This window comes from Ambystoma mexicanum, chromosome 2p (assembly GCF_040938575.1).
Source record: "Ambystoma mexicanum isolate Mex_15411 chromosome 2p, UKY_AmexF1_1, whole genome shotgun sequence".
NCBI lineage: Eukaryota > Metazoa > Chordata > Amphibia > Caudata > Ambystomatidae > Ambystoma > Ambystoma mexicanum.
In genome coordinates, this window is record NC_090923.1 from 747,233,339 (window position 1) to 747,247,053 (window position 13,715).

Consider the following 13,715-nt stretch of genomic DNA (forward strand, 5'->3'; position numbering starts at 1 on the left):
TGTGCACATCCCTAACCACATTTGTTTTTCTCCTTCCAGTTTAGCTGACCTGGCCTCCTTTCACCTCTTTGTGACCCAGAAGTACAACCTGACATCAGAGAACACTTGGATCTGCTTTGGGGGCTCCTACCCAGGCTCCCTATCAGCGTGGTTCAGGCTGAAGGTAATCCCATCTGTTCTATTTCTATCCACTTGTGCCTCTGAGGCCAGAGTGCCGGTGCTTTGACTGTAATGGGTCTCTGCCAGTGATCCAATAAACAATGAAATCTGTGACAAAGTTTGTTATAGTGTTCTAGCTTTCGTGGTGAAGCTGTACTCAACGACTTTGTGTAAACTGAAACATCTGAAATGATTCAAAATGGTTTGGAACCCAGAGATTAATGAGAACTGGATGTACAAGCAATAAGATACATTCATTCCAAAATAGGGAGTTTTCATGAATGAAATTAATGTAATCCTTGCAAACAGCAGTGCAGTTCATTAAACATTTTAGCTTGTTTCTTGATTTGGTTTGGTATTCTCCTTCTTAAATCAGAAAAAAATACTTGCATAGTGTTATTAGTATATTTCTACAGAGGTTCTTTTCTGTACTGTTATATGAGTAGGAGAATCTCACATCTGAATAGTATAGACCAAGACTTAAATCCCTCTCTCCCATGCAGCAGCTTGGTGTCGAGATGGATTTCTAGAATCTAGCCTGGTGGACACCCTAGTTATAATTGTTAGCCAAAAACTAATCAAGGTAACTCTGGAGCACAGTCAGGGCTATTGTCAGGAGAGTGAGTGGATCCGGGGTCCACAATTAGTCCACACAGTGAAGCACACAATAATTCAATTTAGACAAGAATGGATCAAATGCTAATATTTATTCTAGGCCTTTAAACATGCTAAAAAAGGAAACTACCATATATTATCGCACAATACTCCGTAATAAACATTTGAGGCTTGTGGATCTGCATAGATCACATGCTATGCATAGCTGGACATCTAGTGGTAGCCACTGAGTATTACATTTTTTGTTTTCGAAACTCAAAAAGGGACGTCGACAGGGCGTGCCAGTAATACTATCCCTAGTGTGACGTCCACTGTACCCATGGTCCTTCACGTATCGACGTCGTTCAGATTGTTTTTTCCGCCATCGTAGTCGGGCGCATATCTCAGAGTTCCTTCTTGGCTGACGCCATTATTTAGAAAAAGTTTAAAGTTGGACTTTCTTTCTCTCCTTTCGACGACTGTACACTGCAAGATCTCTGGCTGCGGCTTTCGAGGGAAAGATCATCCGCCGACGACACAGACTCCCGTCTCGACAAACTTTGTGTGCGGCCTAGCTAGGCCTCAACGGGCTTCAGCCCTGTACAGTAGCGGGAGTGGGGGAGGTTCATATTCCATCTCACTTAGTGAATGCATATTCCCCTATACTTCCTTGTATTCCGCCAGGCTGCCATCTTTATACACAACGGAAAATACTCCTTTTAAATTCTGTCCTTCCTGTAACAGGAAGTTTACCTGGAAGGATTCACACCAAGTGTGTCACCTTTGGCTCCCTAGTTACCACGCTGAAAACAATGCAAGTTTTGCAAACTGTTTAGGCCAAAAACTTTAAAAGACCGAAAAACTAAATGCTGGGCCCACCACGCCATGCAGGCCGAGGCTGCTATGGACATCGAGGGAGCCTCCAGCGATGGCAGCGTCGGCATCCTAATTGACGCCTAGGGCGATCAGGATCAAATGGATTCCCGCGTGCGAGACACCGACTCCAACAGGCAGGCCGGTGGTTCTGCTACAGAGACGACACCCGACGGCTCAAGCACCTCTGTTACACGTCACACCAAGCACATCCCCCATGGCCGACGGTCGACCACGTCGTCGACCGATGGACCACACGAAGTGTTGAAGGGAAGGTCCGAACATTCACTGTCCTCTGGGCCATCGTGGTCGCGATCACCACATGACAGGTACGAAACAGATGCTGAAGACCGACACCGCGTCCACATCTAGAAAGTCCTCTGGTTGCGGCGACCGTGCGTTGAAAGATGCGTTGACGGCCCCTGCAAAAAGCAAAAAAATGAGTGAGTTAATAAAGAAACATGTCCCTGACACCCTACTGAAAGCCAGAACATCGAAAAGCTCAAAATCCTCGATGCTGCAAGCCTCAAAATCACAAGGTTCTAGGAGTAGGGATTATTCTACTCCTGAGGACACTTTCAGGGGCAATTTGGCCCAACAAATTAAAATCAAATCACTCTGCTTGGTTCACCGCACCCTCCGCGATCGCGGGACTGAATACCTCTGTGATAAATTAATCTGCTACATCCCTAGCCTGGAGCTCTGTTCTGGGTCTGTCGGCTTTCTCTGTGTGCCCTCTTTCAGCCGCACCAGAGTGGGTGGTCGGGCCTTCTCTGTGGCGACTGCGCAGTTTTGGAACACCTTGCCGCTCCCACCTAGCAACAATCTGCAATTTAGGCGATCCCTGAAGACCCTTCCTTTTTAGGTTTAGGGTATCGCTTGCTCTCCGATATTCCAGCGCCATGATACCTCCGGGCTACAGTGCACTCTATAAGCTTTGTTAACATAACGTAACATAACAATGCATCACAAACAACCCCCTGCTCCAGAACCCCTTCCTACTCCTGCTCCCTCAGTCTGCCAAGCTCCTCCCAATGGACACCAGAACAGTTTGATAGGGTCATGAGGAGAATGTCCAGTTTTGTAAATTTTTTGATCAACACCCAGATCAACTCCCCAACCTTCAGGGCCCCCCTGTAACGCTCACCTGGCTCCCACAGAGGCGCTGGTCTGGTCTGGGTTGCTGTGGCCTCTTCAAGCATGATGCGCAGAATTCGGACCACCGATTGAACAGGACCCCCAAATCTTGCTTGTCTGGCCCGTAGGAATATCCTTCTGCAGATGAGAAAGGGGATTAACTGTCTGCTGAATAGTGTGCTTGCTCCCCCCTTTCCTCCTTCGTTCTTCTCCGACTTCCTCCTAAACCCCGGTTTAAGCTCACCTTATGGTTTGGAAGGATGAACTCTCCATCCTGCTTCTGGTGCAGGGGCGCGCGTTCGTCCAGTTACTTCATTGGTTTTCAGAATGGCACTGGCACATCCACTTGACTTTTCTGAGCGATACGCCGTAAGTATGAAGATGCAAAAGTTCAAGTGTGAGCCTCCTTTTATGTTGTTTTTTCTGTCCTTTATTTCAGGTGCAGAACAAAGGCGATGCGTTGAGGGGTTAAACTGCCGGTGGTAAATCAGGTTAGTTGGTGATGGGGGCGACCCCTCTAAATGTCTTTATAATTCCCCAGTAATGTCTTTTGTCCTTTCCCCATAGGGGCTGGGGTGCGGTACCTGCCAAAGATGCGGCGCCGACCCGAGATGTGGAATGGTTCACCAAGAAAAGCCGGTAAGTAATATGGCTGAAAATTCGGGTTCCTCTTGTGTTCCCTTGCTCACCTTTTGTCTCTTCTTCTCTCCCCTAGGTGCAGAGATGTGGCGACCGGTGCTGAGAGCCGCGATGGAGCCGGGCGGCGTCTCGGGAACAGGTGAGTGAAGCGCGGCGCTGCAGCGAGCAACGCGGTGCTTTTAAATGGAAGTCTTCCTTCAGGAATGCTGGCGTGAAGATTCCAGATGCAGGTAAGAAGGTTGAATAAGTTCTTGGTTTTCACCTTTCTCTTCTCTTATTCCCTTACAGGTGTTCCAGGTTCGAGGCGTGCGTGGCTGGAGTCCAGGTGCAGGAGCAGACACGGTGAGCGGTCAGCTGCTGGGATGCAGAACAACGCGAAGCATGTGTGGCTGTCCGGGCGTGGCTTAAATAGCTTTGGAAGAAGTTCCAGGTGAGTATTCTTCCACAGCCCCACCCAAGTAACAAAATGGTTCCTTCAGAAAAATAGTCCCTCCTAAGCCTCATTTGGCTTGGTTCTTCATGCAGCATGGTCTGCATCAGGTGAGTGTGGAGCATGGTCTGCTTCAGGTAAGTGCACCAAACACTTCCCCTTATGAGCCTGGCGCCTATGGCGCCAGGACTGATGTCCAACATGAGCCTGGCGCCAACGGCGCCAGGACAGAGTCCAAAGAGCCCCTATAAAGGGCCGCTGGGCTTTTACCCGGGGGCGTGATGCCTGCTCCCGGGGGTGCTGGGCCTGGCCTGGTGCTCCGGGGGTAGGCATCATGACACCCCCTCACTGCAAAGCAGCTGGCAAACGGGCCGACGCCTCCTGGATGCTTTGAACTAATGCCTCGTCATATCAGGACGTGGCTCAGGACACCTATTATGACGACACTCAAGGCTCACAAGACCCTGCCTTATTTACAGACCCAGAAGAAAAAGGCGACACAAGGGACTTAGACCAATATTATGACGACGATGAGGTATTCATCATCCAATCCCCAGACCATACCGACCAACCAGTGGCTGACTCCCTGGTGGACAACCAGCTGCAGTATAATGACCTGCTCGTAAAGGGAGCAGAACACTTTAAGATAGATACCCTGGAAGCTCAAGTCGATAAGGACTTTGTAGAGGACATCCTTGGGGATAAGAGATCTGCAGCACAGTTCATCCCACTGCTTCAATCTGTCCAGGGGTGTATTCAGCCCTCTCTACTTATCCCCAGTCTGACAAAGGCAGTCAACCTACGCATTTAAATGTTTTTCATGCCAGCCCCATCTGACCCATTGTACTCTCAAGTAGTCACCACTACAAGAAAGAGAGCAGGAACCCGCTTACCCAGGCTATCCTTTTAAACATGCCCGTCGAGCCCAACGGAAAAGCAGTTGAGGACACACTAAGAAAGTGCGAAGGAGGAATACGACACCCTCAAATCCTTGGGACAACTCACTAACAAACCTTTTGAGTAGAGAGGAGGTTCAAATACACGCCGGTTTAGAGGACAGAACTCCCAGCAGTCCTTCAATTACAAACCAGGAGGGCCAGAGTTCATCCTGGGGTTCTTCAGAGGGACTGTCCTCCCAACTGAATTTTCAGAGGGGCCAAAGAAGGTCCAGAAATGGAGGCAAATCCTTCTCCTCAAGAGGGGGGTCCACCACTCCTAAGCAATGACCAACCGCTACAGGTCGCCTCCCATGCCTCTCCAGTAGGAGGGCGTATTTCTCACTTTGCCCACGCATGGGAGGGGATCACGTCAGACAAGTGGGTACATTCCACCATCGCGGGGGGCTATTGCATAGAGCTAATACAATCGCCAGTCAACCCCCCGCCAAGACAAAGACAAACTTCACAGAAAGAACAACGCATCCTGTTAAAAAGCACTGCGACTAAAGGACGCCATCGAAATTGTTCCAGGAAACCAGGTAAACAAGGGTATTTGTACTTCCTCGTGCCAAAAAAAGACCTAACAATGCGCCCTGTACTGGACCTGCGCCCTGTGCCTGGTGAACACCTATGTCAAGCCACTAAAATTTCACATGACAACGCTGCAAAAAGTAATCCCACTGCTAAAACAGGGACTACATGGCAACCGTGGACATGAAGATGCATACTGCGCTTCAAAATAGCGAACCGACACTAGCAATTCAAGGTACTAGCCTTCCGCATACCCTCTGCTCAAAGAGTATTCACCAAGGTAGTGGCAGTGTACCCTTATCTGGACCACTGGCTGATAACGGGGGAATCCCCCCCAAATTTGCAAGCAAAATACCCAAAGAACAACCTATCTTGTGTTTCAATTGGGATTCTCGATCAACAAGAAAAAAATAAGTCTTGTTCCAAGCAAAATCAAACAGTTCTTAGGAGCTGTCATAAAGACAGAAGAGGGTCTATTCTTTCCGTCAAACGAAAGAGTGCAAAACATACTGCTGCAAGCCGGTCACCAAATAATCGTACGCAAAGCAGTGCGCTTGCTCAGGATGATGGCCTTGTGCATTTTCCTGCTTCCGCATGCACGGTTGCGCATGCGCCCAATGCAAGAATGGTTAGCGAACTGTGCTCTCAGGCAAGCAGTCAGTGGGACGATCTAGTGGTTGTTTCGATAACCCTAGTTCAAGCGCTTATATGGTGGACAAAAGAAAATCTGTTGAAAGGAAAATCTTTTCACAACCCTACAGTGCAAGTGATTGCCACAACAGACTCGTCTCTCACCGGTGGTTAGCCCATTACCTTCACCACACAGATCACACCCCAAAATCACATAAACCTCTTAGAGCTACTAGCAGTGCTCAAAGCCCTGCACGCTTTTCAAGTGAATCTGTCAGGTCAGACCAAACAGTAGAGATCCTCACAGACAGCACCACTGCCATGTTTTACATAAGCAAGCAGGGAGGCACACACTCACCAAGTCTGTCCAGGTTAGCATAAAAAAAATTGGAAGTGGGCACTCAAGCGAAACATGTTCCTAGTGTTGCAACATGTTCCAGCGGAACTCAATTCTCCGGCAGACTCCTTAAGCAGAGATCCTCTACCCGAAGAGCACAAGTGGCAGCTCAGCAGAAAAATCTCAGATTATTTTTTCCCCTGTGGGTTTATCCACCCTTAGACTTATTCGCCACAAGTCAAAACACAGAATGCCCAGACTACGCATCAAGGTTTCCCCAACCTGGGTCCAAGGGGAACGCCCTGTGGATGAGCTGGTCAGGGAAATTTGCCTATGCTTCCCCTCCCCGCCACCCCCACCCCAGCTACTGAGCAGAATAGTCGTCAAGCTGCACCAGGAACAAATGATGCTAATCCTGGTTGCTCCTATGTAGGCGAGACAACCTTGGTTTCTGCATCTGCGTAAACTGTCGATGTGCGATCCAATCAAACTCCTGTGCCCCTTCAACATGCTCACCCAGCACGGGGGGGAGAATCTTACACCCACATCCTCAATCATTGAACTTGGTACCTTGGCTCCTGAAGTCATAGAGTTGGCCCTTTAAAACTACCTCAAAGATGTATGGAAATCCTCAGGTAGGCACGTAAACCAAACGCCAGACACTGTTATTTTAACAAATGGAAAGGATTTGTAATATGGTGCCAGTCAAAAAATGTAAACCCCATTGAATCTACTCCATCACACATTCTTCATTACATGCTCTACTTACTAGACTCCGGTCTAGTATTCAACTCCATCAAGGTCCACATAGCGGCTCTTTCCACATATACCACGTCTCAAAGCAAGGTGTCCTGGTGGAAGGTCCCTGTCATTAAGGCATTCATGGGAGGAGTTAAGAGGCTTTACCCCCCCATTTCAAACCCACCTCCAGGGTGGAATCTAAATGTGGTACTGGAAAAGCTCATAGGCCCCCCCTTTGAGCCTATGCACAAATCCAGCCTTAAACACCTAACATATAAAATGGCTTTTCTGGTGGCTGTTACCCCCATAAGAAGAATCGATGAACTACAAGTTTTGTCAGTGTAAGGCCATTCCTTTGTTATCCACAAAGACCAGTTGGTACGAAGAACACACCCTAGGTTTTCAACTAAGTTCATATCTAAGTTCCATGTCAACCAGTCCATTGAACTACCCGCTTTCTTTCAAAACCCTTCAAGCTCAGGTGAGAAAAACCTTCATACACTAGATGTTAGGAGGGCGGTTCTTAACTATGTAAACAAGACAAACCCGCTATGAATAACAGACCAACTGTTTGTCTCTGTAGAACCTGGCAGGAAAGGTGATCACTTTTCAAAAAACACCATCTACAGATAGATGGACAGTAGCAGAGCTGTATGCATTTCACTATCAAACAAGACTCTTCTTTCACACCAAGAGCTCACTCTACCAGGGGTACAGGAGCGCTACTTTGGCCTTTATTACAAATGTTCTGCTGGCTGCCATTTGCAAAGCAGCTACATATACATTCAGCATAGTTTCTTAAAATGCATTCAAATGGCGTATTCAAACTAAAAGGTAACTAAATTAATGCAGTAATGATGGAACCAAGTCCCAAGTAACTTTTACCCTAACTTCAGCAGTCCAAAAACCCTAAGAAGAAATGGGCCTTGTGCCCAAACGTCCCAGGAGCCACAATTCTTCCCCCAGGAATGCAGTCTATGTAGGCATGTTATAATTGTACTTGTGTTGATGATTGTTCAAAAGAAGATATTCAACAAGGCTACTAGGTAAGTAAATTATGTTCTTATCTTTCAGATGATACTATCCAGGTTCGACGACCAAAAGGTAGTGGAATGGAATGTTGGGGATACAAAGGGACTGGTTACCAATGTTATCCTATGGAGCACAGGGGGAGACAAATGCTTTACGTTTACCTACCCCTTCACTCTGATTTTCCCAGATGAGTTAATGGGCCGACTGGGTGTCGCTAGAGTTTGGATTTCCCGCTGTTGGTTCCAGTAAGAGGTGTCCAGGAGCTGCAAGTGCTAAGAGTCTTCCAATCAGGTCCAGAAGCAACCGCATGCGATTAGAAATGCAAGATTCACTGATGCAGGCCTCTTCACAACACTACACAGGACGAGACAAGGTGAGTTCCAATGATGGCCACCGCACACAGATGATGGCAGGCATCCTTCTTCCAGTCACGGTTGAAGAAGCTTCTTTAGGATGGGGTCCTTTGAGGCTGGAACACTGACTTCGGTGTGGAAGGCGACTTGTACTACAAGCTGGTGACCACCAAAGTTCCGGGTGAAACCGCAGTACGGCAATGGTTCTGGCGAGGTATCCCTTGAGAGAGCTGGTCAACCGACTGGCTGGTCCAGGGACACTTCTGAAGACTCTGAATGGCTGGATCCTCAAGAAGGCATTGAGACTAGTTGGTCCCACTACTGTCCAAGGCCTGAAGCACCGGATCAGGTAGTCAGAAAGGGCTCTTATCAAGTCTTCCTCGTATCTTCAGTCGGCTGCTTTTCTACAAAGGATTCTTGGCTCCAATGCTGATCTGAGGAAATGGTTGCAGAAGTCCTTCTTACCTAAATCCAGCCTGGAAGCAAGTCCAAGCACACCATTTGTAAGGATCGGCACCATTCAAACAGCCAGTAGTTGTCGAATCAGGGGCAACTATGGGTTTCACTCCTGCCCCACATCTAGACTCTCAGGCACCATGAATGTGGAATGGGACTAGACAGTCCACCCCCTTCCTGATCCACACACAAAAGCAGCACTGTCCCGCGAAAAAACCTGCCTTCCTGGGGAAGTGCATGATCTTATAAGAGATTTCCTGGCAAGGCAGGAAGAAGGCCAAACTACAATATGGCCAAAGAACAATCGAAAATCTCATGGTGCCGCCTTTTTAGGATGCTAGCCACATTTAGTAGCCATACGCGATAAACGAGAATGTGCAAACTCGAAATGACGCAAACATTGTAAAAAAATATATTTGCTGCCACCAGCATATCTTCAGGCACATAAAAATTGTAACCAAAAATAGTGAGTGTAACAAGCTAGGGTTATCCAAATGTATGGCCATTGCACTGCATTGTAAGATGCTGTGTGCAATGTTAAAAAGTAACATAAATGTAAAAGATAAAAGGGAAACATAGTTTCCCAGTACTGATGGTCTGAAGGACTGATCAGTTTCCCCATAACAAATGAGCACAAAGGCAAGGGAAGTGAAGCAGAAGGCTTAACTTTCCTTCAAAATGTCAGAACAGTTTAAAAAACAAAGCAAAAAGATTGGTGGTCCATAGATACTATAGAGGTAAAGTGGCCATATCTTTCCTAAAACTTCCTATCTTTGCTCTTTTTTTTAATTATCAGTTGGTTTACACAATACACTCTTAAAGTACAAACCTAGTTTTACACAGATCTCTACAATATTCTAAAATCTTTTGGTTCTTGTTTTCAAACCATCTTCTATATTATTCCACATCCTATCAAGCAAAAAGATAGCAGATTTCGGATCTTCCTTCAAAAAAAGCTAACCATGTTTCTCCAGCATGGGGTCTGGCATGGATTCACATGCTCATGAGTATTCCACGTCATCAGGCTGGGAATCTTCTGTAAAGAAAAAATCAGTTTCAGTTTATTTTCTAACTGTCTTTCTTCTAATAACCAATCACTGGTCTCTGGGTCATACTGCCCCCAGCCAATGACTGCTCTCTACCTAAGCCCCTCCTCTGGCAACCATCTTCAGATTTTTACCACACGTTCAAGTGTTGGGAGTCCTCGTGCTATAGCTCTCAAGCTTTTACTACGTTTTGCGATTTTTTTTTTCTAAGAGTTTACTCTCATTTTTTCAGTCAATCAAGCCTCAAACTCCTCCGATTCTACTTCTGATCAACGGGGACCCGTTTCAGAATTTTCTACGCCCCTCAACGGCAGGTTTTCATAGAGTTTCGCTTCTTGGAGGATTCTGGAAGATCTTTGAGGCCTACCCTGCGTGGACATGGCCCAGGACAAAGGAAACACAACGCCTGAATCCAAGCTTTTCTGGAGCTGCCCTGGATGTGAATTACAAAATGTCTTCAAGGAAGATGAGCACTCTCAGTGCCTCTACTGCCTTCATGACGACAAATCGCACGTGGAGAAGGACTGTGCGTTTTGTAAGAATATGTCCGAACGGACAATGAAGGATCGTCTTACTCGACTCACCAACTGGCTGGAGGGGAAGAGCCCAGCAGCAGATGAGAAGTAGTCCGCGTGGTCTTCCAAGACCTTTGAGGGCGCTCCGGCGACTGGGTCCCAACAGAATGCAAGGCACCGCGAGCCTGCGGCCACCGGGAGCGCGGAGGGGTCGGGCTCTTTGGCTGCCAGGCAGGGCGTGATGTCACCAACGCCATCAACCATGAGCCAACGCTCTGGCTCGGGCAAAAGGAAGTCAGAGAACCCGGGTAAGCTTCGGGAGAAGTCAGTCCCAGTCGATCCTGACGGCGGCTGCCAAGGGGGAGCGAGGCAGCGACCCTCCCCCCAAGGTGAAGGCCTCAGGCACGCACAAAGTCGCGAAGGCCCTGATTCACCCGGCTAAGGCCTCGATCGAGGGAGTCGTGGCGGCCCTGGCGACCCAGTGGAGACTACCTTCGGGCCTAGAGTTTCTCTGCCACCACGGAGGGAATCCTCTTTTCAGCCTATCGATAAGACCCCCGTAAAACCCTGGGCTGGGAAAGAGGGTGGGGTGGCACGGTAGACATTACGGACACAGATGCCACATCTGAGGATGAGCTGGCTGGCCTCGCAAAGATCCTGGACAAGAAGTTTGAGGAGCCCGCTCCTACGGGAGGGATCCTGATGAGGCGGGCGAAGAAAGCGACGTTGGTGCCGACGAGGAGCCGCAGGCCGTGGAGGAGACGGAGGATCCTACTCCCCAACCGTCGCTCCCGTCGCAACCGGTGCCTGTGCCACAAGACAACTCAGGAGCGATCTTGATGGCTATTCAGGCCTTGTGTACAGAGATGAGGACAAGGTTGCCCTTGCCCCCAGCGGACGATTCAGCAGAGCCTGGACTGTCGGTAAGCCCACCGAGCAAGTCGAGGCGAATCCATCCCCTCCTCCTTTCCAGCCTTCACCTCCTTCCCCTCCACCGAGAGATGAGACTGGAACAGAGACGGCGATGACGGGGACGGACGACGGTGGTGACGACGGAATGGACCTCCCATCACCACCCGCTCGGAACCCACCCTCCCTCCCCCCGATGAAATTGGCTCCTTCCACGCCATGATCGCCAGAGCATCTGAGCTCTTCCAGCTCTGCCCCAAAGAACAGAAGAAGGAGGGTTTCCTATACCAACAGCGGGAGGCCAAGAGGAAGACTGTCCTCGCAGTCTCGTTACTGGACGACATCTGGGACGAGGGGCTGGCGCTCCTGAAGAACCCGTCCATGGCTCCTGCTAAGAGAGACCGGTACGAGAAGAAATACCGGGTCCTGGATTCCGCCCCTATGTGCCTCAGGGCACGGCCGTCCCCGGATTCAGTGGTCTCTGCGGCGGCCAAGAAGAAAGCGGCGGGGGCGACGGCTTCAACTTCAACATCCCCGCCGGACGGCGAAGGGGAAGCAGCTGGATGCCATGGGACGACGGGTCATCTCGTCGGCGGCAACGACTATTAAAGTGGCCAACGCCCTCGCGATTGTTGCACGCTACGACAGGGAGCTGTGGTTCAAGATCGCTCCCCTGCTGGACTTCCTCCCAGACGAGAGGACTGAGGCCCTGGAAATCCTACAGGAAGGCGAGGTGGCCACGGACATCGCCGACACCGGCTTTCATCAGATGGGCAACAGCGTTTACCTTCGCCGGCACGGTTGGCTTAGGGCCACCGACTTTCACCAGGATGTGCAGACCATGGTTCTGGACATGCCCTTCGACGGAAACAACCTGTTCGGCAAGACAGTGGACGAGTCACTGCAGGCCATCAAGGCAGACGCCGAGATGGCTTGGGCCTTGGGTGTTCTTCATCAACGATGGCCGTCCTTTCAGAACTCCGGAGGCAAGCAAGGTGCCTCCAAAGGATTCAGCGGTGGTTCCTCGTCGTACCGCCAAGCGGCCCACTCCTCGTCACAGGAAGCCTACAGAGGACGCGGCAAGACAGGAGGATCGCATCGTCGTCGCCAAGGAGGCCAAAGCGGCAAGGCCGCGACGAAACAGGACTGAACCGGCCATGGCGTCGGAGGAGGGGGGGCCCCCACCCGAGCACCCCGGTGGGAGGCCGGCTGGCGAAAATCGGCAGCGTGTGGGAGTCCATCTCCAGTGACAGTTGGGTGCTAGATGCCCTGGCCCACAGGCACGCTCTGGAATTTCAGAGAAGGTGCCCCTGTATACCACCCGTGGCCAGGAAGGAAAACCACGTCCCACAACTACTTCTGGAGGTACGAGCGATGCTAAGAAAGGGAGCCATAGAACTCGTCACAAAAAGACTCCAGGGCTCCAGAGTGTACTCGCAGTACTTCCTCGTCCGGAAGAAGACAGGCAGTTAGCGACCCATCGTGACCTTCGTCGTCTAAACAAGTACATCAAGTCTCAGAAATTCCGGATGGTCACCCTCCAGAACGTGCTGGGACAGCTGGAGGAAGGCGATTTCCTATCGTCGCTGGACTTGGAGGACGCCTACTTTCACAACCCCATTCTAAAGGGACATCGCAAATTCCTACAATTTGTGATCCAGGGGCGGCACTATCAGTTCAAGGCCCTTCCCTTTGAATTGAAGTCGGCGTCCAGGGTGTTCAAGTGCCTGGCACCAGTGGCGGCGCGGCTGCGCCTGCAGGGGATCCACGTCTACCCCTACCTGGACGATTGGCTAATCCGAGCAAAGTCAATGGAACTCGCCGTCGATCACAAGGCGAAGACCGTCCAACTGCTCATGGATCTGGGATTCTCGATCAACTTCACGAAATCCCACTTGGTACCGTCGCAAGTCGCCCTGTTCCTGGGGGTCAGAGTCGACAAAAGTCTAGCGGCGGGCATGGACTTCCAGACTCCGGCACATCAGGAAACAGTGACGACGGACACCTCCCCGGAGGGATGTGGAACGCACACCAAAGATCTCCACGCAAGAGGCCTTTGGCTCCCAGAGGAGAGGTCATTACTGTGATGCTGGAAATGCATCGGAAGGTCAGGGCCTCCGTATCCTTGTCCTTTACTGCTTTTTATTGTGTGTTCTGTCGTGTTTTCTGCGCAGGAGTTCATGTGGGACTCCTGGCGGTGCAGCTCTCTCTCTTTTGGTTTGGTGAACGGACCTGTGGGATACCCTTATGGCACCCATGGGTGGGGGTACAACCCTGTGCCCCTAGTGTATGTATTTGGGCACCTGTGGGTGGCCCGCAGAGCAGGTGGCATCTCCATGCTGAATTTGACAGGCGCGCGGAGTATCCTCCATTTTGGGGATACCCCAGCCCTGCC

At 50.0% G+C, this 13,715-nt stretch overlaps 1 protein-coding gene across 1 annotated transcript in view; it reads left to right on the forward strand.

The window, feature by feature from the left end:
• PRSS16 (serine protease 16) overlaps positions 1 to 13,715 on the forward strand; it is a 422,739-nt gene that overhangs the window by 201,030 nt on the left and 207,994 nt on the right. Inside the window, exon 5 of the mRNA XM_069644381.1 lies at positions 40 to 163. Within this exon, the coding sequence (XP_069500482.1) occupies positions 40 to 163 (124 nt within the window). The remainder of the gene's footprint in view (positions 1 to 39; positions 164 to 13,715) is intronic.